This window comes from Coenobita brevimanus, chromosome 93, assembly GCF_032717465.1.
Source record: "Coenobita brevimanus isolate Jiangsu-jjx chromosome 93, ASM3271746v2, whole genome shotgun sequence".
Taxonomy (NCBI): domain Eukaryota; kingdom Metazoa; phylum Arthropoda; class Malacostraca; order Decapoda; family Coenobitidae; genus Coenobita; species Coenobita brevimanus.
In genome coordinates, this window is record NC_137046.1 from 46996974 (window position 1) to 47019101 (window position 22128).

Below are 22128 nucleotides of genomic sequence, written 5' to 3' on the forward strand. Positions count from 1 at the left end.
CCTACCTTGTACCTCTTTTATTACCCCATCCATGTACAGATTGAACAGCCATGGAGACATGACACATCCCTGTTTCAACCCAACTTTCAAAGAGAAAAATTCACTTAGTTCACCATCCACACGCACTGCAGCCTTCGCACCATCGTACATACTCTTCACAGCATTCAACAACTTCCCATCTACTCCATATATTCTTAACACTTTCCACAATCCTAGTCTATCCACCCTGTCATATGCTTTCTCCAAATCCATGAAACCCGCATACAACTTCTTTCCCTTCTCTAGAAACTTTTCCACTAAAGATCTGAGAATGAATATCTGATCTACACAACCTTTTCCCTTCCTAAAGCCTCCCTGTTCTTCTCCAACTAATTCCTCTGTTCTTTCTCTAACTCTGTCAATAAGTATCCTACCATACACTTTTCCTATTAATAATAATAATAATTCAGATAATTCCAAACTTAAGCCTACTCTTCCTTTAACATATTGTCGGTGGGCTCCATCCATCGATTTGGTCCTAGTGAATGTCATCACTAATCACGCGAACACTAATTACATCACACAACTCCTTACACTGCTCTCATCACAGCAATGACGAGTACAGCCTACTGCATTTGCAGATGTTTGGATAACTGAGATTAGGTTAGGGCAGGTCAGGTCAGGTCATTACCAAACCCATTATTAATGAAACTAATCGACTATTCTTTTCTCACATTGTAGCAGTGGTAAATACACTCCGTTTGGCGAGGTTTGGTAAGTCAGGCTATTACCAAATCCATTACTTATCACACTATTCGACTCCCTGCATTACTGTCCTCATTGGTATGATCAGTATGTTCTGTTTCGATAGGTTAAGATAAGTAAGGTTAGGTTAGGTCGGGCTATTCCAAAATCCATCACTAATCATAATACCCGACTCCTTACATTTCTCCCGTCATAGCTGTGACGAGTGCTTTCCACATGGATAGGTTTGGATCAGTGAGATCAGGTTTGGTGAGGTCAATACAGTACCAAATTCAAGTTATCACACCAATCGTCTCCTTGCTGTTCTTTCATTACAGCATTGATGAGTACCCACCATTTCAGGTTAAGATACATGGTTAGTTTCATCAGGTCATTGTAAAATCCATTACTAATTGTACAACTGGAATCCTTGCGTTGCTCTCATCACAATCATATGAGGTATACTCCATTTGAGGAGTTTTAGAAAAGAGAAGTCAGGTCATTACCAAATCCATTACTAATCACACCACTTCATTCCCTGCTTTGCTATTGTCTCAGCCATGATGAGTATAGGTACTCCATTTGCGGAGGTTTGGATAAGTGAGGTTTGCTTAAGTCAGGTCACTACCAAATCCATTACTAATCACACCACTCGGTTGGCTCTTCACAGCCATGATGACTATGCTTTGTTTGGATAGATTAGGATAAGAAAGAAGAGAATGAATGGTCTGCGAGGCAAGTGGCCAAGCATGTTATAATGAATACCATCAAGACTGAAGAGCAGAGATCAGTTCAGGTACAGAGAATGGGGCATTGTAGTATGCAACGGATGATAAAGAAAAATTGAAGGGAATGTGTTCAGATGTCTGTTTAATACCTGTAGCTTGAAACTGGCGACAGATGATAATCTTTACTGATGTCTCTGAATTGTCACCCCAAAACATTAGCAACCTCAGCAAGGACCGCTGTGGAGGAACCATTAAAAATTTGAGACAGGAGAGAAAGAAGGAATATGTTTCCCCCAAATTTTATGAATACAGCGCCAAATTGAAGAGACAAGGGTGGTCATGGGAAATCGAAGTAACATAAGATTTCCAGCTGTTATGTTTGGCTCTCATAAAAGTTCGGCAGAGAGCTGCACTAACTTGTTTAAAATGAATAAAATTATATTATTGATCAGAAGTACCACGCTCACGATGGAAACTTTCCAACGAGCCTGTTTGATACGAAGGGCTCCACAACAGGCAGGTGACAACCAAGGGACAGAACATGCGTTAAAAGAATATTTGGAGACCCCAGCAAAGGAGAACTACCTTGTTGTAGTGGTGGGGCTTGAAGTGTGGTTGGTTGGGTCCCCTACTTTGGTTGCCTGGCTGCCTCATTAGGATTGATATCCACCGATCTCATGGACTAAGTTCTCCCTCCCTCATCACTAGGTAAGGAGGCCTGCTGATGGTGATGTACCCTGTTCCGGTCATCTTAGGACAGGGATGTTGCCCCCTCCCCTCCTCATGTGTTTGCCGTGCATGACATTCTGTGATGCCAAAGAGATACACTGCATGGTGGTTGAGCAATGCCACATGATGCTCCCTATGGGTAGCAACATGCCTCATTGTTCGCCTGGTCTGACTAGACAGGCAGCTTGGTGAGGTCCAACCAAATCAGTCGGCTGATAATTTATTGGCTAGAGTCAAGTGGACATCATTCAGCCTGGCACTCTGTTGGTTCAGAACTGCTGTTTAGTTGTGTAGTGGCTACCCGCATGTACTCTTCCACCACCCCTGGCGTTCTGACGTGTTCTGTGACGGTGTGACCAGTCATTTTACCTCCCTTTGTTGGGCTCCATGGTGGGTGAGGCTGGAGGAGTGAAGTCTCTTCTTGTTATTATGTGACAGAATCCCCTTACCCCGGCATTGATCCTCATGTGCCGTGTGGCGAGATCCATGAGTTATCTGCTGGCCACATTTCTCCTCCTGCAGACACCGGGCACTCCAGGGGTCCAGAATCTCCTGGTGACGAACCGTGCAAGTCTGTTGGATTCCAAATGACTTTCTTATCACAAATGCTGGTGGTCCTTCTCAGTCTTAATAGGTTATGTCTTGGGTGTAGTAATGCTTGAGCCCTATCAGTCTACTGGAAGAAAAAGTAAGAGCAGTTCTTGAGGGAGAGGCACCAAGCCCTCCAAGAAAACTTTCAGCCCTACAGTTGAGATGATGCTTGGTGTCATTGTAACAGATGACTCTGAGCATTTCCTTGTCTTGCCGCTGGCTGAAAGTACTGTACTTCATGTAGAGACCAAAGTACACTTAAAGTCCACTGTGACCTGGTCAAGGCTTGTGGGTCGTTTCAAAGGCAGTCCCACAAGCAGAAGGGTCTCAGCTTGTAGAGGACAAGGATGCCAGAAAATGCTCGTATCCATGCCATAAAAAAATTGGCTTCTAAAGAAGTGGTGATCACCCGTCATGCCACCTTGAACCATACCAGGGGAGTAGTCTTCTTCAAGGATTTCCTTAGGTACTCAGAGGAGGACTTTGTAGAGGGGCTGGCACACCAATGAACGGTTAAAGTTGAAAGGATCAAGCAGGTAAACAGGATTCTGACAGATATTCCAGCTTTGATTTTGGCATTTGATTGTGACTGAAGCTGCACGGTGTTCTCGATGCAACTTTCCACCATTCTCAGTTTAAGGCTTACGTGCCAAGGCCAAGAAGGTGTTTTCATTGCCAGAGGTTTGGGCGCGTCAGTTAGTCGCGTCATCAGAAACTGTATGGTCTCCCAGAAATGTATGCATACTCTGGTGGTGATTATCATGGTGAGACTGATTGCCTTAATCCCCCTCCTCGCTCTTGTATGAACTGCTGTGGTGCTCACTCACATTATGCCACTCAGGGATGAGTGAGGCTGGTCACTCTCATTATAAATGTCAGGACCAACTTGCCTAGCGCCGGGCTTCTACACTCCTCATGGGGTGACAGAATTAGATGATTTTATCTATCTGTCTATCAGTCTATCTATCTGTCTATCTGTCTGTATATATATATATATATATATATATATATATATATACAGATAGATGGGTGGGAAAGGAGGTCCAGATGATGATGATATATACTGTATATATATATATATATATATATATAAACAGAAGTAACCAAGGGACTACGAGAGATGCAGATGAAGAAACAGAGGAAGTAGAAAACCTTGTGGAAGTCACAAGGAGGGAAGAATTAGGTGTAGAAGGTTGAGAGCTACATAGAGCGTGGAATGTAAACGACTGGAATAAGGGTCAGATCCTCTGAAGCCATGTTGGCGATCTTCTCTATGAGTTTCATATTAAGAAAGGCCCAGACTGCAAACCCACACTCAAACTGATAGATTGGGCACCCTCCCTACAAACCCAAATGTATGCGTTGTGGCAATTTGGACAGCATCGTGTGGTGGCAGAGAAAACACAGAGTGGACAGGTGAGGGACGATCTACAGATCTTTACAGGGTGACCATAACACCAAGATTGGCACTGGCGTGGGGTAGGCAGATGCTCTTTCACAGGAAGCGGGCACCACCGACAGTAAAAAAAAATTAGGGACTGCACGACTGCCAAAGGCCCCTTTTGCAATATAAGCTGATCTCTGGCAGCATTTGGGAGTATAAAGCAGGATACAGAAACAGTGGAGTGACCTTGTAATTCCAAGATGACTTAATGTCACCATCAGTCATGATATGGATAACCACCAAATCTGACATCACATCAGCTCACAACAGTATCACACTTGGAGTTCATGTGCACATCCTTCTCAACAGAGACAAAGACACCAAGGAAATCAGCAAGATCGGCCTTGTGAGAGGCTTGAGTTTCATTCTGGAGTAACTACTCAAGTTATCAAACTGGGGCCAGAGACCTCTGACCCAACATGGGATGGCAACTGCAGATGAAATATCAGGTTATCATTTGCCATAGGGGTAAACGCAGGCCCATTGAAAACTTTGGTTCAAGTAGGTGGGCTTGTCAGGACTCCGTATTATAATAATACAAATCATAATAGATACCATGATAGATAGATATAGGAATCTACATTATCATGGCACAGCTCATAGTAGATTCCATAATAGATAGGAACACCAGTCAAGTTAGATGTGCGAAAAGGAAATGAGCTTGCAAGATTTTAGTGAAGGAATGCTATAGGTGCACCGGAAGTGCTCCTTTACCAAAATCTTGCAAGCTCATTTCCTTTTCCCACACCTAGCTTGACTGGTGTTCCTATCTATTATGCTATCTACTATGAGTTGTATTAAGATAATGTAGATTCCTGTATCTATCTATCATGCTATCTTTTATTATTTGTATTATTATAATATGGAGTCCTGACAGGCTTAAGTCACAAAAAACAGTAGCTGAGGAATGAGGACAGAAGGCTGTCGACATTGAGACTGTACCAGGAGCAGAGACATTAGCAGTGGTAGAAGCAGAGTGATGAAGTGGAAGCTGGGGAATGGTGGAGGAAGCAGAAGTACCAGTATATAGAGGTGAGTACACATATTGGACAGCAAGAGATTGTATGGGGTAAACACAGCAATCAAAGAAGACCCTACTTTGGATGAAGCATGGGAAGGATCACCACCACCAACACCAGTGATGGTAGAGAGAGAGAGAGAGATGTTAGATGGAGCTGAGGAAAAGCCAAGCAATCTAGGTAACGACAGCATTTCCATATCTACACGAAAGGTCGTCAGTTGTATCACGTGTTCGAGTTGGCCAGGATAGAAGGATGTAGAGACAACAGACAGAAATGGGGCTAGAGAAGGAACTGCTGTGAGATTTGTCAAAAAGGCACCATTAACTATTCAAAAGGCAGTGTTTTGAACCATCAACACTAGTGAAGACTAACTCCCAGATGTTCACCTCCTACCGTTTGGCATCATAACAATTATAGAGTTATACAGGCACAAGTATAACCAATGCACTCCAAACTGTAGTGACAAGCATCTGGCCATACACCAAGAGTCCTTTTTCAGGGAACGATCCCCCCTGGAACCAATGGGCCGCTCCTTAAGGATAGTCCCGCCTTTGGGACGGTGACATAGCAGTGACTGTCACAAACCCTCCATTCCAAACATCCTTGAGTGGGTCGTTCTACCAGTCTCCACAAGTGGTCTCAAACACTGACCCCATCCCAGCCATGACAACTCTTCTTTCTCCACACAGCATGAAATTTTGATGAAAAAGGAAATGTGCACACTGTGTAAACTAAAGATATCATGGAAGAGTAGGAAAAGGAGCTAGGTGACAGAAGGAGGTCCTGACAAAACTATTTAGGCTGGTGGCAGGGAAATAAGGCTACTTTAAGAGGGGTGTTACAACCTAGCCACGAACCCCAAAGCAACCCCCCAGTACAGCAAAAGGTCAGGAATTGGAGGGGAAGGGGGGAGGTGAAAAGCACATTACTACAGCTACCATCACTACACTACTACAGTTGCCATTACTGTCACTCCACCACTACCACTACATCAGCTACCATCACTATCACTGCTGTAGATATCACTACCACTTTCATGAAGGGTACCTCCATTGCCTCTACAGCATGTGGGGAAACAAAGTCTAAGCTTAGGAAAAACCAAATAAATACTGTACTTAGTTGTAAAAAGCCAAAACATGAAAAATGATTTTATTGACTGTATTCAACAATCTATTTACATATTGACATAGTTCAGCTTCAGAGTTCCACACAAACAGCTCTACATTCTGGGAGTCCTGCCAAACTCCCAATCACACACAAAAAACATGAGAATGCTTGGGATACTTATATTTATTTTTTTTTTGTTTCTTTTAATAATATATCATCAAACTCATGAAGATTATTAATAATACTTATACATATTACAGATGTTATACATTTGTGAAAGGAGGTGGGAGCTCATTCTTGTGTGATTTGAAGTGTTGTGTATACTGTACTGTTAAAACTGCAGGCTTTGTATAATATATACTGTACTTGGCAAACTCAGGGTGGTTTTAAAAGTGGCAATTTTTCCAACTTCTGCAACTACCCAGTTGCTGTTAGACCAATGTGACTTAAGAAAGAACATCTCCATACACCAGATATAATTATGACTTGCTGGCAATCAAACCATTGACAAAACCAAGACTGACAGGGGTATGGACAATTGTCAACAAACTTGAGTAACGGTAACAGTGTCCATGTAGTCTAAAGCCAACTCTTTGTATGCTAATCAAATACATCTAAAATATCTTAGGTCTGTAAGTAGGATTAATACAGAAAGAAATAATTATAAATTACGTTTTTAAAAAAGGTAACAAATTAACAATGAAAACATAGAGATACCTTAATAGCTTTGGCATACTTGTCCATATACATCTGAGAAAGATACTGAAAAAGCAGTGAAAACATACATCTAAGTCCAGCTTTGGAAAAGTCCTGGGAAAATACATTAACACGTGAAACAATCAACGGCAAACACTGGCTCGGGTCAGTATACATTACACTTGCTTTAGGGGTCACACTCTACACATATTACAGTACCTATGAAGACTGTCATAACATGATCACACACTCTGATGGCAGGTAAAAATATGCAATTGATATAAGTTACTGTAATAAGGAAGGACTCAACTGACATTTTAAAATATCTCCTTAAATAAAACTAAAATCCACTACCTGGCTGCCTGAGGTACCCTGATACTCCTCCAGTACAACCAGTAACAGTGGCAAACTGTCAGAATGCCTAGCCTATGCATCCACTACAAATCAGAGGTCATGGAGTACTATCATCACATGACCTAAATAAATAACAGCTCTTGCAACCATAGGCTGTTTTTACTGGTGCCTACTGGAAACTAACACCTGGACATGCTGTTTTCATACATGAACTGTGAGGACTGAGAGCCACAATACCAGTGTGTGATCACACACCTGGCTTTGGCATTGGTGAGAAAATAGATTTACTATCCATAGAAATTTGTAATTACACATTAATTAATAATCAGCTTATAAAAACTGGGCCATCTTTCAGTTCACCATCATAAATCATGTTCTAAGATGCAGCACTGATGAAGGTATAACATGTTCACAACAGTGATGGAAGAACGTTTTTAGGCCACTTGTCATATACTGTACTCGAAAGTTGGACCAGTTTAACATAAACACTATTAATCACATTTCCTTTCGGACAAAGAATTGCACTTCAGCCACAAAATTATTATAACCAATCCCTGACTTGGAAAGCTGATTTCCTTGCACAAGGCACTTGGCTTTTCAATTCCTGCCCAGCAATGCTAACTGAAGCTTTCCCCAAGTAAAAAGTGAGCAATACTATTCAAGTACATTCAATACCTTAGCTTAATAGTATTAAAAAATAAAAAAAATGGATTCAGAGATGAGTGTAAATATATATATGTATATATATATATATATATATATATATATATATATATATATATATATATATATATATATATATATATATCCCCATCAGTTTTAAATTAGTCATAAATTCTTGCTCTCAAAAAGATCACCTGTACCCTAATGCTGACACAACCAGTTCTCTTTACAGAGATGTCATCTTACTTTCTTTAATTATTTGTTTACATGCAAACTACACACATGCATGCACTCATTTATATTTGCAGTCACATTAAAAAACATACAACTTTTGAGGACATTCCATCATAGACACAACACACATAAAGGATCATAGAAGAAAAATTACATGTATACATGTATGTAGAGTATTGCATATATACAAATAATGTACAGTAAATTACTACTGCTTTGGTAAAATAAAACCAAAGTCAAATAAATATGTGAATTGTCAGATTACAAATTATTTCAAGTAATAACTTCACAGTCAACTACCAGCTAGATACTTTGGCAAGATAACTTAGGTTATCTATTCTAGTGAATAATGTAAAGAAAATATCATTGCCCATTTGTTCATTACATGAAACAGGCCACACAAATCTGGTAATGCTGCATCATTAAGTCTCAAGGCACAGGTACTATACAAAGTAAACAAATTTTTAGTTTCTATTTGTCTGTCTTTTGTTGCTAATTACAGAGGTCCATAAAGGACATTGTACTTTCAGTTGGGACTTCTTAATTCATCCATTTCCTGCAGTTCTCTGCACCACACAGGCAAGGTATTTTGTGATCTTCTTCTTCATCAAACTTGTAGTCGTAAGCCAGCTGCAAAAATAATTACCGAGTAAATAATGAACTTCTGTCTAACACTTAACAAGTATGCAAATAATTCTTTGTCAGTACTATAAAAATAGTCTCCCTATCTTTCCTTTTAATCACTGATAATTTAATGGCACTAATTTACTACTGTATTGCCTCAAGGTCTTGTGCTTGATTAGCTAAGTACAATACTCTCTGCTCCCCTATTATCTGGCAGAAATGAAGATCAAAACATTGGCTAAGCACTTAACACTCCTTGACCTCCTAATCACTTTTTATTAACCCCTCGGCTGCAAATGCGGAAATGTCGATCGGAAGACTGCGTCGTCCCTTCCGGAAGAGTCTCATTAAATATTGTGAACTTTTTGGTCATTTTTTACATCTATTGCAAGCGTATACTTGTGAGTGGGTCAGAACACATGATGAAAACCACGATTTTTTAAACCGGTTTTTCTGCACCACAGACGTAGAAAATGTTTAGGGCTGCCACAGCCTAGGGGTTAACTGCATTCTTGAACTATGAGATACTGTATGCTAGTGTGCTATGCACCTGCACTTTTTTGTCATTCTTAATCGAAGCGCCTGTCACTAACACTTGGTTCTCATTCTACCCTGTCTAGGGATCTTTCATCCACTGGCCATGAGCTTCCTCTTCCAGATGGAACTCTTACCTAAATGCAGTCACCATTGTTTTCTCTCAACCTCGGATAGAAATAGCAGGACTGCTCAGCTGCAGCGTTGCCAGACGTGCGATAATTATTGCAAAATGCAATATTTTGGCACATTTTGTGATATGCGACAGAATGCATCCGATAATGAAATAACTTTCATAATTTCATAATCTAAAAAATAAATCGGGGATTGCAAAATTAACAAGTCTACTGTAAGACTAGCACAATAGTAGGAATTAGTAACTATTACGATAACCAGTATTATAATCTGGTACAGTAGGTACTTATCTGTTAAACAAATTATATAACGTTAATTAACCCATGAACACGTCCCCTATTTTTTATGACAGGAACACGTCTCCTATTTTTTATAACAGCAACACGTACGGGGGTAATATTTTACCCCAATTTCGGAAAATAAACACAAATATTTCTACTCAGTTTTTATTAAACCTAAAGGTGTCATTTGAAAGTATAATGATTGAACTTTCATTTCCATCTCTAAATAAAACCAAAAAAAGAAAATGTGATATTAAATGGGAAACTTAAAAAAAAACTCCATAACTGACATGCTTATGTACGGGGGTGAAATTTTACCCCAGTGCACTCCTAACGCCCACACTAATAGTCACAGCACCAAGCACATACCTCTCACCCACAGAGCAAACACCAAACTGAAGCTATAGCTCTACCCAGCCTGGTCTCTCTATGGCAGCAGTGCCACCAGGAGAGGGGAGGTCGCAGACCAAAATTGTACACACTTACGCACAGGGGTGAAATTTTACCCCCGTGCACTCCTAACGCCCACACTAATAGTCACAGCACCAAGTACACACCTCTCACCCACAGAGCAAACACCAAACTGAAGCTATAGCCCTACCCAGCCTGGTCTCTCTATGGCAGCAGTGCCACCAAGAGAGGGGAGGTCGCAGATCAAGATTGTACACATTTCCATATGAGGGTGAAATTTTACCCCGGTGCACTCCTAACGCCCACACTAATAGTCACAGCACCAAGCACATACCTCTCATCCACAAAGCAAACACCAAACTGAAGCTATAGCCCCACCCATCCTGGTCTCTCTGTCACATAGAATGCCACGTGATCAAAGTTGGCATGGGGTAAAATTTTGCCCCCGAACGTGTTTTAGGGTTAATCACTCCACGTATAAATATATTAATTCCACAGTAATTACTCATCTATAAGAAGAAATGCTTTTGTTTATGAGTGCGATAATTTTGACCAAAAATTGATAATTTTAACGTACCGGGTACAATAATATGGGTTTGGGAATCTGGCTCGGCTGCTCAGCTGGCGACCGCCAGCTTCCCACTTCCAGTACATTACCACCAGTAGATGAGTGTTATGCATGTTTTATACTGTATGTTTTATTAATGTGCAGTCATGTTATTTGCGTACTATTTGCTCTTTCAGGTTGCTTTCTCTACGGTTCAGTAATACAGATATGTTTGTTGCGTTTGGCATCATATATTTTGGCTTGAAAACTTGCCTTTGGTGGGGTCTTTGAACCCAACTAATATTCATGTCAGATCACTTGCTAAAACCGCCTCAAAGAAACTTGGATTATTGTACAGAGTCCATAACTTCTTTGCTGATGAGCAGTTAGCTATAATTTATAAGAGTCATGTGCGCTCTCAGCTTGAATATTGCTCACCCTTATGGAATGGTTGTGGAGAGGTTGCATTAAGACAATTAGACAAAATTCAGAACAAAGCTGTTAGAATCATTAACAACCCTGCCATTACATATAAACTACCTCCCCTGCAAGTAAGAAGGAATGTTGTCTCCCTTGCATTATTTTACAGATATTTTTTTGGCAAATGCTCAGACAAAGTTGCATCCATGGTGCCACCTCTCCATACCTTCCCTCATGCTACACGGGCATCTGGTAGCGCTCATGACTGGAATGTCACTCAGCCATATTGCAGAACTTCTGCCTATCAGAATTCTTTCATTCCCCGAACTGCATCTCTCTGGAACTCGCTTCCCCAGAGATGTTTCCCTCCAAATTTCAACTCATAACTGTTCAAGTCTAACTGTTACAGATATTTTATGAACGGAGGACACCAGTAATCTGGTGTATGGATTATTATTTTTTTTTTTTACTCATTTGTTTTTCCTTCCTCCGTTGTTTATAAAAAAAAAAAAAAAAAAAGAGAGAGAGAGAGAGAATTCATTATATGCCTATGCCAAATGGAACCTAACTGCTTGTATGTTCGGGACCTCCTTGTATATATATACAGTATATGTACTGTACAGTAAACCCTTGATGCTCACAGACTTGAAGCTTGTGGATTTGATTACTTGCGGATTTTTCAATCTGGTGATAAATAATGATGAACAGTGAAATAAAATGAAAAAATGTGGAGTCTGAATGGCACGCACATATGTAATAATAATAATAATAATAATAATAATCTGGTCTTTTGTTTCTCAAAAGCACCAGTTCTTCCACAGGGAATTCACTAGCGCTCGACAAAATATAAATTATTTTTACAATTACGAGAATTGTGACATCTCATATACAATACAAACGTCATCAATAAAAAAATATGAAAGTGGCAAAAATTAAACCCTATAATCATCAACCATAGTACCTCTCTCCAGGTCACAGCATTTTGAAAAAAGAAAGACTTTCAGCTGTCTCTTAAAGGATTGAACAGAACAGAGTTGTCTCATGCAAAATAGCAATAAAAGTAAGTTTTACGCCAGGTACCCCTTTTGGATAAGGGCTAAGGCGTTGCCCCTGGGTAGAGGACTTTGGTTTGGAGCGTGTAGCATTTTATGACCGGATGCCCTTCCTGATGTCTACCAATGACCCTTGGGTGGATTCGATCCTCCGACCCTTCGGTCAGAGCGGAGCGCTCTAACCCACTGAGCCACGGCTGCTACAATCTATTATATAATCTAGGGGCTCTATACACATAAGAACGATCTGAGAAAGATGACCGCTGAATGGCTCCTCCAGGCTCGTCAAGATGCAAGGAAACATCTTCACTACGTAACATCACACCTGGGTGTGCTGATGGGAGTTTTAACAATTCAACAAGATACTTCGGTTCACCAAACTTTTACCTTGAATGTAATAAAACACAGTTTAAATTCAATTCTAGCCTTTACTGGAAACCAATGCAGCTCAATAAGGAACGGGGTAGTTGAGGTTCTCAGAGGGAGACCAAAGATGAGCCTTGCTGCCCTGTTCAACACAGACTGAATTTTTGTTAGTACATTATTTGGAAGACCAAGCCAAAGTGAATTACAGTATCTGACATGAGACAAGACCACTGCATGGACCAATGTTAAGAGGCAATGTCTATTCAGGAATTTTCTCACAGGGTACAGATTTCTGATATGCATGTTACACCCTCTGACAACTTGAGTAATGAGTTCTCTGTAATTTAACTCTGAATTAAAATAAACATCCAGATTTCAAACAGAACTGACTGGATGAAGCTGTGACACGCCAATGTTCAAAGCCAGGGCATTGTCAGTGCCATCACCCCTGCTGTTTCCTCTGATGATGATGATCTCAGTTTTACCCTTATTCAGATTAAGTTTCCTCCTAGCCATCCAGATATTAATATCAGACAATAGAGATTCAAGCTTAGTCTTAGTATCATTGATATCTGATATCTTAATGCAGAGCTGGGTGTTGTCAGCATAAAAATGATAGGACGTGTCGCGGGCATCGAGTAAAGACTATAAACTAATCATGTAGATTGTAAATAGAATTGGACCCAAAACTGATCTCTAAGGGACTCTGAATAGAAGGGGAGCAGAATCAGAGCTAGCGTAATCAACAACCACTCTCTGAGATCTGTCCAACGGATACGACTTAAGGAGAGATGAAGCACTATCACAAACGCCATAAAAATGCAGATCATCCAACAATAGTTAACAATCTACTGTATCAAAAGCTGCAGTCAGATCCACAGTTGATCAAGTATGAACCACTCAATAATACAGTACTGGATATGAAAGACAGGTTAGGGACAGGACGATAATTTGTCATGCTCTCAACACCAAGGCCAGGTTTTTTTATTAGGGGCCTAAGTAAGGCATGTTTCTCAGACTGCAAAAAATTGCTTTCTAAGAAGCATCTATTTATTATGTTGCAGATAAAGTCTGCTGAGTGCTCAGGCAGTTGTGACAAGTTACACGGATCAAGCGAGCAAAATATTTGTTAAGTTCTCTGACGTAACATTTGGCGTTATTTACATCCAATGGATGTAATGTTGAAAGAAAGCGACCCCTGTTCACAGTGGTTGGAAGTCAACTGAGTACACTTCACTAGAAGAACTGTTGTCTAAATCCTTTTTTATGCCAAATATATTAGTTGTAAAAAATGAAACAAATCACAAGCCAACTGGTCATCAGATACAGAAGTTGATTTAACAATTACAGTACAAGTGTCATTATTCGGCATCTATGGGACCAGGATGATGCCGAGAAATTAGATCTACCGAATAATAAAAAACCTACCCACCAGTACCTTAAATATATTGGTGAACACTGTCATCACCACTTATGGTATTACGACCGTATATATAAATTAGTGAACATATACTGACACAGTAGGCCTACAAGTCAGATAACACTTCCTGGATGGCCGAAATGATACGGAATATTACCTACCAGCTCAGTACATCACCTGTATTGGTGAACTCATCACTACTTATATTATTACAAATATGTTTGGAGTGAGTACTGTATACAGTACTTTTTCTAAACAAAATAATAGTCGGAAAATTTCTTAAATAAAGGAAAGGGATCTGAATTGGTAAGGTCTTTCTGATGAAAGTTATAACTTACATTTAGCACTCACTCTTTTGTTCGTTTTTTTTTTTGTTTACATGTGAAAGGAGAGTACTGATGGAAACAGTAATGCATTCCATGAACCCCTGAATAACCTCCAACATTGAACAACCCTTTACCGATGTCGAGTTAGTGAGCTATGGAAAAAATGTGAACAATTATGGGAATGGAACGAAGGTCACTGGTATGTTTACACGACTCTACGCTACGATTCCAAGCAGTCAGGGGGTCAGTTAATCTCAGAAGTTTTCGCCCATTTGGTAAATGCACCGTAACTTTATCAATTCTCCAGTTAATCATAGCGAATCATAGCATGGGTTTAGGAAGCTAAATAACACATTTCTAGGTGCGCCAGACGATTATCTTCACATAAGAAAATGGAAGAAATTAAATCCCTCTCTGAGTACGTAAAGTTCTTCCATTCTTCTGAAATCAATTTATTTTGCTTAAAGATGTGAAGATAATCGTCTGGCTCACCTAGCAATGTGTTATTTAGCTTCCTAAACCCATACTATGATTTGCTATGAGTCACGGAAAGATTGATAAAGTTATGGTGTATTTACCAAATGGGCGAAAACATCTGAGATTAACCGACCGCCTAACTGCTTGGAATCGTAGCGTAGTCATGTAAACATACCAGTGACCTTCGTTCCCTCCCCATAATTGTTCAGTTTTCTTTATAGCTCATACTAACTTAACATCACTGACATCGGTACTGTAAAAGGTTGTTCAGTGCCGGAGGTTATTAAGGGGTTAATGGGATATATTACTGTTTGCATCAATGCTCTCTCTTTCACGTTAAGCACAAAAACAAACAAAAGAATGAGCACTAAATGTACGTTTAACTTTCGTCAGAGAGACCTTAGCAATTCATATTCCTCCAGTTTATTTTTAAATATTTTTCTGACTTTAGGTTAGGTTAGGTTCAGTTAAACAGGACAGTGCCTTCCACCATTATGCTGAGGAATAAAAATACTAGAACTGTCACAGCCGTACAGCTAAAAACAACGAGGAAACTGATTTAACAAGCAGCATTTATTTGTGGGTAATGCATTACAGTGTCAGTGGTTCATGGGCTACTCAATTACCGGTAAGTGTCATTTTCAGGAAGGCATCAAGAATGAAAGAATTTCAAGAATTAGCGTGGGGGCTTGGAACATAACCCTCGCTAATTTGGTGGGGGTGGTTACTGTAGTGTATGATACTGTGCGATATTGTAATCAATACAGTACTATACCTGAATCTGAATAAAAATACAGAAATTAGTGAACATACAGATGTGTAATGAAACATTAGGCCTACAAGCCACAGATAACACTTCCTAGACTGCCGAGATGATTCCGGACATCGTTTTCGTTTTTAAAGGCTCCAACATGCTTGCATGTGTCGGCCTTGGTCACCTAATGGCAGCTCTCCACGCTGCACGATCCACTGCAGCCTCCCTGTTCAGTCCCTTAACCCTAAGGTCACACTTAATGACCTCGTCCCATGTCTTCTCGGTCTACCCCTCATAACTCCACCCCCAATATCAACACTTCTCACCTTCCTCACCCAATTATCATCCCCCATCCTCTCCACATGTCCAAACCACCTCAATCTACCTCTCCTCATCACAACACCAGTACACTCCAGTCCCATCCTACCTCTCAACTCTTCCATTGTAAACCCAGCCCCTCCAGGCCTTGGACGCAGGGACGCACTGCACATCCACCTAATCATTGTCATTTCTGTACGTCTGAGCCGGCGAATATCTTCCTCCCTCACTGCCCAGGTCTCACTGCCATACAGCATTACACTCCTAACATGCTGCATACAAAGACCCCTTAGCACATAGGGAGAGCCCTCTCAATGTCAGGAGAGGCAAGAGCTCCCTGAATTTCTTCCAACCACTTCTCACCCTAGCCACAGAGCCAGCTCCAGCCCCACCTCCAGCACACAACATGTCTCCCAAATAACAAAACTCTTCCACACACTCAAGAGATTCACCTGCAAGTTCAATCCTTTCACGTCTGACAATCTCCACCTGCTCACCTCGGCACGCCGTACACATAAAATCAACATTATCTCGCAGTCTACCTCTGATACCACTACATCACTTATGCACCCATTTATCACACACACCGCACAAGAGGGAATTACTTCCCACGCCCTTGTGGCAAACTGCACATGACCACTCTCCCTCGTCTTTGACAGTACCGCCACCAACCCTAGATATCATCACTTTTGTTTTATCTGCATTTACCCTTAAACCCTTTTGCCCTATACCATCTCTCCACTTCCTAAACCCTTCCTCCGCCTCCCTTTCATTCTCTGCAATCAACACCAAATCATCAGCATACAACAACTCCCACGGGAGTCTGTTTCTAATGTCACGTGAATGGGCTTCAAGTACCATGATAAACAACATGGGACTCAAGACTGACCCCTGATGCACACCAACATTCACGGAAAACTCATCACTCAAATCTCCATTCACTCTCACCTGGGTGTGAGCACCCACATACATGGCCATAACCACCCTAACCAGCCACTCCTCCAAGCCAAGCTTTCTCATTGCCCACCTCTCCAGGGACTCTGTCAAAGGCCTTTTCCAAATCAACAAAAACAAAATAAAGATCCCTTCTCCTACCAATATATTTTTCCTGAAGCTGTCAAACAATGAATATGGCATCAGTGGTCCCCCTACCTGGCATAAACCCAAACTGCATCTCATCAATATTCACTCTTTCTCTAATCATACCTTCTAAAACTCTCTCCATTACCTTCATTATCTGATCTAAAAGCTTTATACTTCTATAATTTCCTCTTTCCAGGGCATCACCCTTCCTTTTATACACATTTACAATTACACTCTTCAGCCAATCATCTGGGACAACACACTCATAAATAATCCTATTTATCAGGTCAGTGACTAAACTCACTCCTATATCGCCTGAGGCCTTCAACATTTCGGCAGTCAACCCAGACACACCTGCTGCCTTCCCCACCCTCATCCTGCCTATTGCCTCACTCACAGTAGCAGTATCAATCAAAGGCCAAGGGCCAGACACTGGATCTGCTGGCTCCAAACCTTCCCTGTCCCAGTCAAACTCCTCATTCAACAACCGGTTATAATGCTCACTCCATGCATCTTTAATATCCTCACTGTTCACCACTACCCTTCCTTCATCATTCTTCACACACTGCTCACCTATGATATCCCGATTATCCCTCTTCACCTGACCTCCATCCATCCATTGCCAGACGCCATGTATCCCAAACGGGGTGGTCAAGGGCTTTTCCCCATGATTTAGGTTATCAAGTAATTGTCTCTGTGACTCAGACTTTGCCCTGTATACCTCTCTTCTAGCCCTATGCTTGGCAGCCAAATATTCCTCTTTGCTACCACCCTTCTTCCATTCCCGGAAAAGCCTTCTTTTCTCCTTAATTGCAGCTTCTACACCCTCATCCCACCACCAAGTTACTTTATGTCTTGGTGGTCCTCTTGTCCAGCCGCATGTTACATCAGTAACGCTCAAGAAATTGTTCTTGAGGGTTCTGTACTGTTCATTAACGCCTCTGTCTACAGCTCCCTGTTCAGCCACCATTCTCCTCAACTCGCTATAGAGGGCATCCCTTACTACTTGGTTTTTCAGCTTCCATATTTTCCTCCTAGGTACATAATTCCTCTTTTTCATCACTTGTTCTTTAAGCACCATATCACAAATCAATAGTTTGTGCTGCTGCACACACTCCTCACTTCCTATAACTTTAACATCCCTCACTAACCTCCTATCGGCCCTCCTAACCAGAAAATAATCTATCTGACTGCTATTTCCCCTAGATTCATACGTAATTAACCTACTGTCTCTTTTCCTAAAATATGTGTTGCACACAATCATGTCTGTTGCCTCCCCAAACTCGAGTATCCTTTCCCCTTCTGCATTCCTTAAACCATACGCACATCCCCCTTGCACTCCTTCATAACCTTGTGCTGCTTCACCTACATGACCATTTAAGTCCCCTCCCAAAATCACTATCTCATCATCCCGCATACCACCCACTACACGTATTAAATCATCCCAAAATCTATCTTTCTCTGATTCATCCAATCCTGCCTGTGGAGCATATGCCGATATAATTGCAGCTATCTTTCTTCCCAACAGAATTTTCACTACCAATATCCTATCGCTTACTCTCAAAACATTCATAACATATTCCACCCATTTCTCCGCAACCATCACACCAACACCTCCATATTCGTCTGTCCTCCCCTGCCAAAACAACTTATAGCAACAGTCCTTCCCAACAATCTTTCTGGCTGATCCACCCCTGTACCGGACTTTCTGCAAACACGCCACATCCACCCACCTCCTACTGAATGCCTCAATGACTTCCCCTGCTCTTCCCCTCAAACTTCCCACATTCCATGAACCCACCCTCATCCCCATGGGTGATTTACTGTCCTCAGGCTTGCTTTGAAACTTATTTTGTTTTGTCATCTTCAGTATTAATAAAGGGGGACAGACACAGCACAGGTCCCACTCCCCGCACAGTCCCAGGTCCAGGCAATGGATCTGGGACCCCTAGCCCACCAGCTTACCAGTGGCTGTGGTAGTGGCCTCGGGGCACCCTGCCAGGACAGCTGCAGGGACACCCTCCAAGCGCGTCTTGGCACTGCAACTATCCCGCCATTATACACCCACTGATAGGGCAGCCTCCTGGGGCGCTACTCCCAGGTTCGGGCCCCTCTCTATTGGGCGGAAACGGCAGCCTGATAGAGAGGGGCCCGAACCTGGGAGTAGCGCCCCAGGAGACATCATCTGAACAATCAATGATTTTCGTAAATGGGACTATTTCTCAAAACTGCCGAAATGTCGGATCTACCGAACAATCAGCTGCCGAATAATAGGACTTTTGCTGTACATTCTTCTGACCAACCAAATTGTTCACAACTGCAGACAGTTTTTTTTAAATCACCATCACATGAATCAACTTTATTTTGATAATACCTTGCCTTTTGGGCTTTTACAATGTGAACAATGCTCTTCTCACACAAACATAACACAAATGAGTTTATTCAGCCCGTTGCAAATGCCATTCACCTTCTGCCTTTTGTCTACCCAAAAATTAATGGATGGACCAAACCACGGAGAACTACCACGTACAATAATTATTTTTACCACCTCAGGACAATAATGATCAAAAACTGACCTAAGCTCATTGTTATATGTATCAACCAAATCATCAGAAGAAAAATTTGAAAAATCTATCTATCTATAGCCCGACGCCCTAATCCCGCAAAGGGTGGCTGCAGACAAAATGCCTCCAAGTCTCTCTCTCACCCACCATTTGACTGCCCTCCCCCCAACTCACTTCCCCCTCCCTCATATACCTCTCAATTCCATCCCTCCACCTCATCCTCAGTCTTCCCCTCTCTCTCCCTCCCTCTACTTCACCTACATACACCCTCTTAGTCAGTCTTTCATTCTCCATTCTCTCCACATGTCCAAACCACCTCAGTGTATTTCTCCCAATTTTCTCAACCACATCCACCCCACAACGTTCCTTCACCTCTTCATTTGTCAACCTGTCCCTCCATGTCACTCCACATGCTCCTCTCAAGTAATTCATTTCCACTGCTCTCACTCTTTACTTGTTCCTTGAAGAATCAATGCAGTTTAAACGCTGATCAATTTCACGACACATCAAATGACGGTCAACATTCCTGTATTTCTGTACCTGATGACCTTTTTATAGGAAGGGGATTTTGGGATATCAAAACTAAAAGTGAGCAGAGCATGATCAGAGATGAAGGGGTCAACTGAGTCAACCTCCACATCTGATACGCGCCTGCAACCAACAAAGGATAAGATCGAGTCCAGGATATGTCTCGAGACATGAGTAGGATCACTCACATGATTGAAAAAAATTATTCTGGGTGATCAACTCAAGCAATTCTGAAGAATTCCACATCAATCATAACTCATCATACTTAACTACATTTTCAATAATTAATCTTCCTACATAAAGGTGAACTGAGGAGAATGTATTGTACATTGATGAGAATTGATAAGAATATATTGACATTACTGTACTGTACAGTATTTTAAAAACCTTTTATTGTACAGTTTATTGTATTTTGCATTACGTTCATGCACAATCACATATCATTATCAATAAAGCAACAGAAACAGTTTTCTTTATCATGTTGGCATATTTTCAGTGTGGGAGGGGTAACTAATTTGATGCTTGCGAATTTTCCATTCTTAAGGGGGTCTCTGTTCCCTAACCCTAGCGAGCATCAAGGGTTTACTGTGTATATATATAGATAGATAAATAGATAGACAGATATAGATACATATATATATATATATATATATATATATATATATATATATACAATAATCCCTCCACTTTCCGATGTAATAGAGCCAAAAGCATGTCCGGAAAGTGGTCCTGTCCAGAAAGTGGGCCCCAGCCTCCTGGACTTGTACTTATGGACCCTAACCTACCCTGACTCAGAAAAACACCAGTACAACTCCCTCTGGACATGCATAGCACTAGTTTAAGACCCAAATCACACTAAAAAGGGACATAAAAGACTGAAATAAATGCAAAACAACCAGAGAATGAGGTATTAGAGGTGTGTTTATACAATAGTAAACATTATGGGTACTTACAACAAGTCCCTGGCTCCTGGACTGGTACTTATGGACCCTAACCTAGCCTAACTTAGAAAAACACCTCCCTACTGCACATACATAGCACCTAGACCCTATTCAAACCAATAAGGGACATAAAAGAGTGAAATGAGGTTTTAGAGGTAAGTATGGAAAATACAATACAATATGAAACATTCTGGGTACTTACAAGAAGTCCCTGGCCATCTCGATGAATAACCCGTCTCCTCTCAAACTCTGACAGTAAAAAGGAGTAGCTGAAGCACCAGCAGTACACTGTACATGAAGCCTTGCACTGAACTTAGTCATTTGCACTCAGAATTCCATTCTCTTAACACTGCGCACTCTAGTCTTACTTGCGCTCCATTGCACCTTAATGAAATAAGTGTTGCACTCTGCACTTGAGTCTTTGCACACATAAATCCATTTTCTTAACATTACACACTCTAGTCTAATTTGCACTTCACTGAACGTCAATAAAATCAGTGTTGCACTCTGCACTTTAATCTTTGCACTCACAATTCTAATTTCTTAACTCTACACACTGTTTTCTTCACTGCACAACACTGTAAATTCCCGTGTGGTCTAGTGGAGAGTTTTTGTTGTTTAATCATTGTCAGAGTCTGCGAGTAGCTGAAGCAGGTGGTCTAGGGGTGCGTCGCTGGGTCGTGGTGATGGACTACTCACTGCAGACGACTCTGAAGACAGGTGTAAACTCACGTCCAGTGGTGACTCCACCATGCCTGATGTGCTGGGCTGTGGCTCAGAGGATGAGGGCCTGTCTTGTGGAGGCAATGGTGTGGAGCCAGGGCTGGGCACAGCGGGGGTCACGGGTCTGAAAAAGCTGTCAATGGCTGACTGACACAAAGAACGATGATTTGGGCTATTAATGATGCACTGCCTGAAAGCGCGCACTTCCTCTACAAGTCCCAAGGGTCCTATCTCCCTGTCGCAGTCCGGGTGTTCCAGGTAGTAGTCTTCAAGCTGGGTACTGACACCTGCAACTGAAGATCCGATCTCGATATCGGTCATGGTCTGATACCC

The 22128-nt window shown here is 41.4% G+C and overlaps 1 protein-coding gene across 1 annotated transcript in view; it reads right to left on the reverse strand.

Moving 5' to 3' along the window:
• Nucleotides 1-6422: 6422 nt before the first annotated feature.
• The window catches only part of LOC145412518 (uncharacterized), a 491890-nt gene continuing 476184 nt past the window's right edge, over nt 6423-22128 (reverse strand). Inside the window, exon 41 of the mRNA XM_080282412.1 lies at nt 6423-8921. Coding sequence (XP_080138538.1) covers nt 8832-8921 — 90 coding nt within the window. The 3' untranslated portion in view covers nt 6423-8831. The remainder of the gene's footprint in view (nt 8922-22128) is intronic.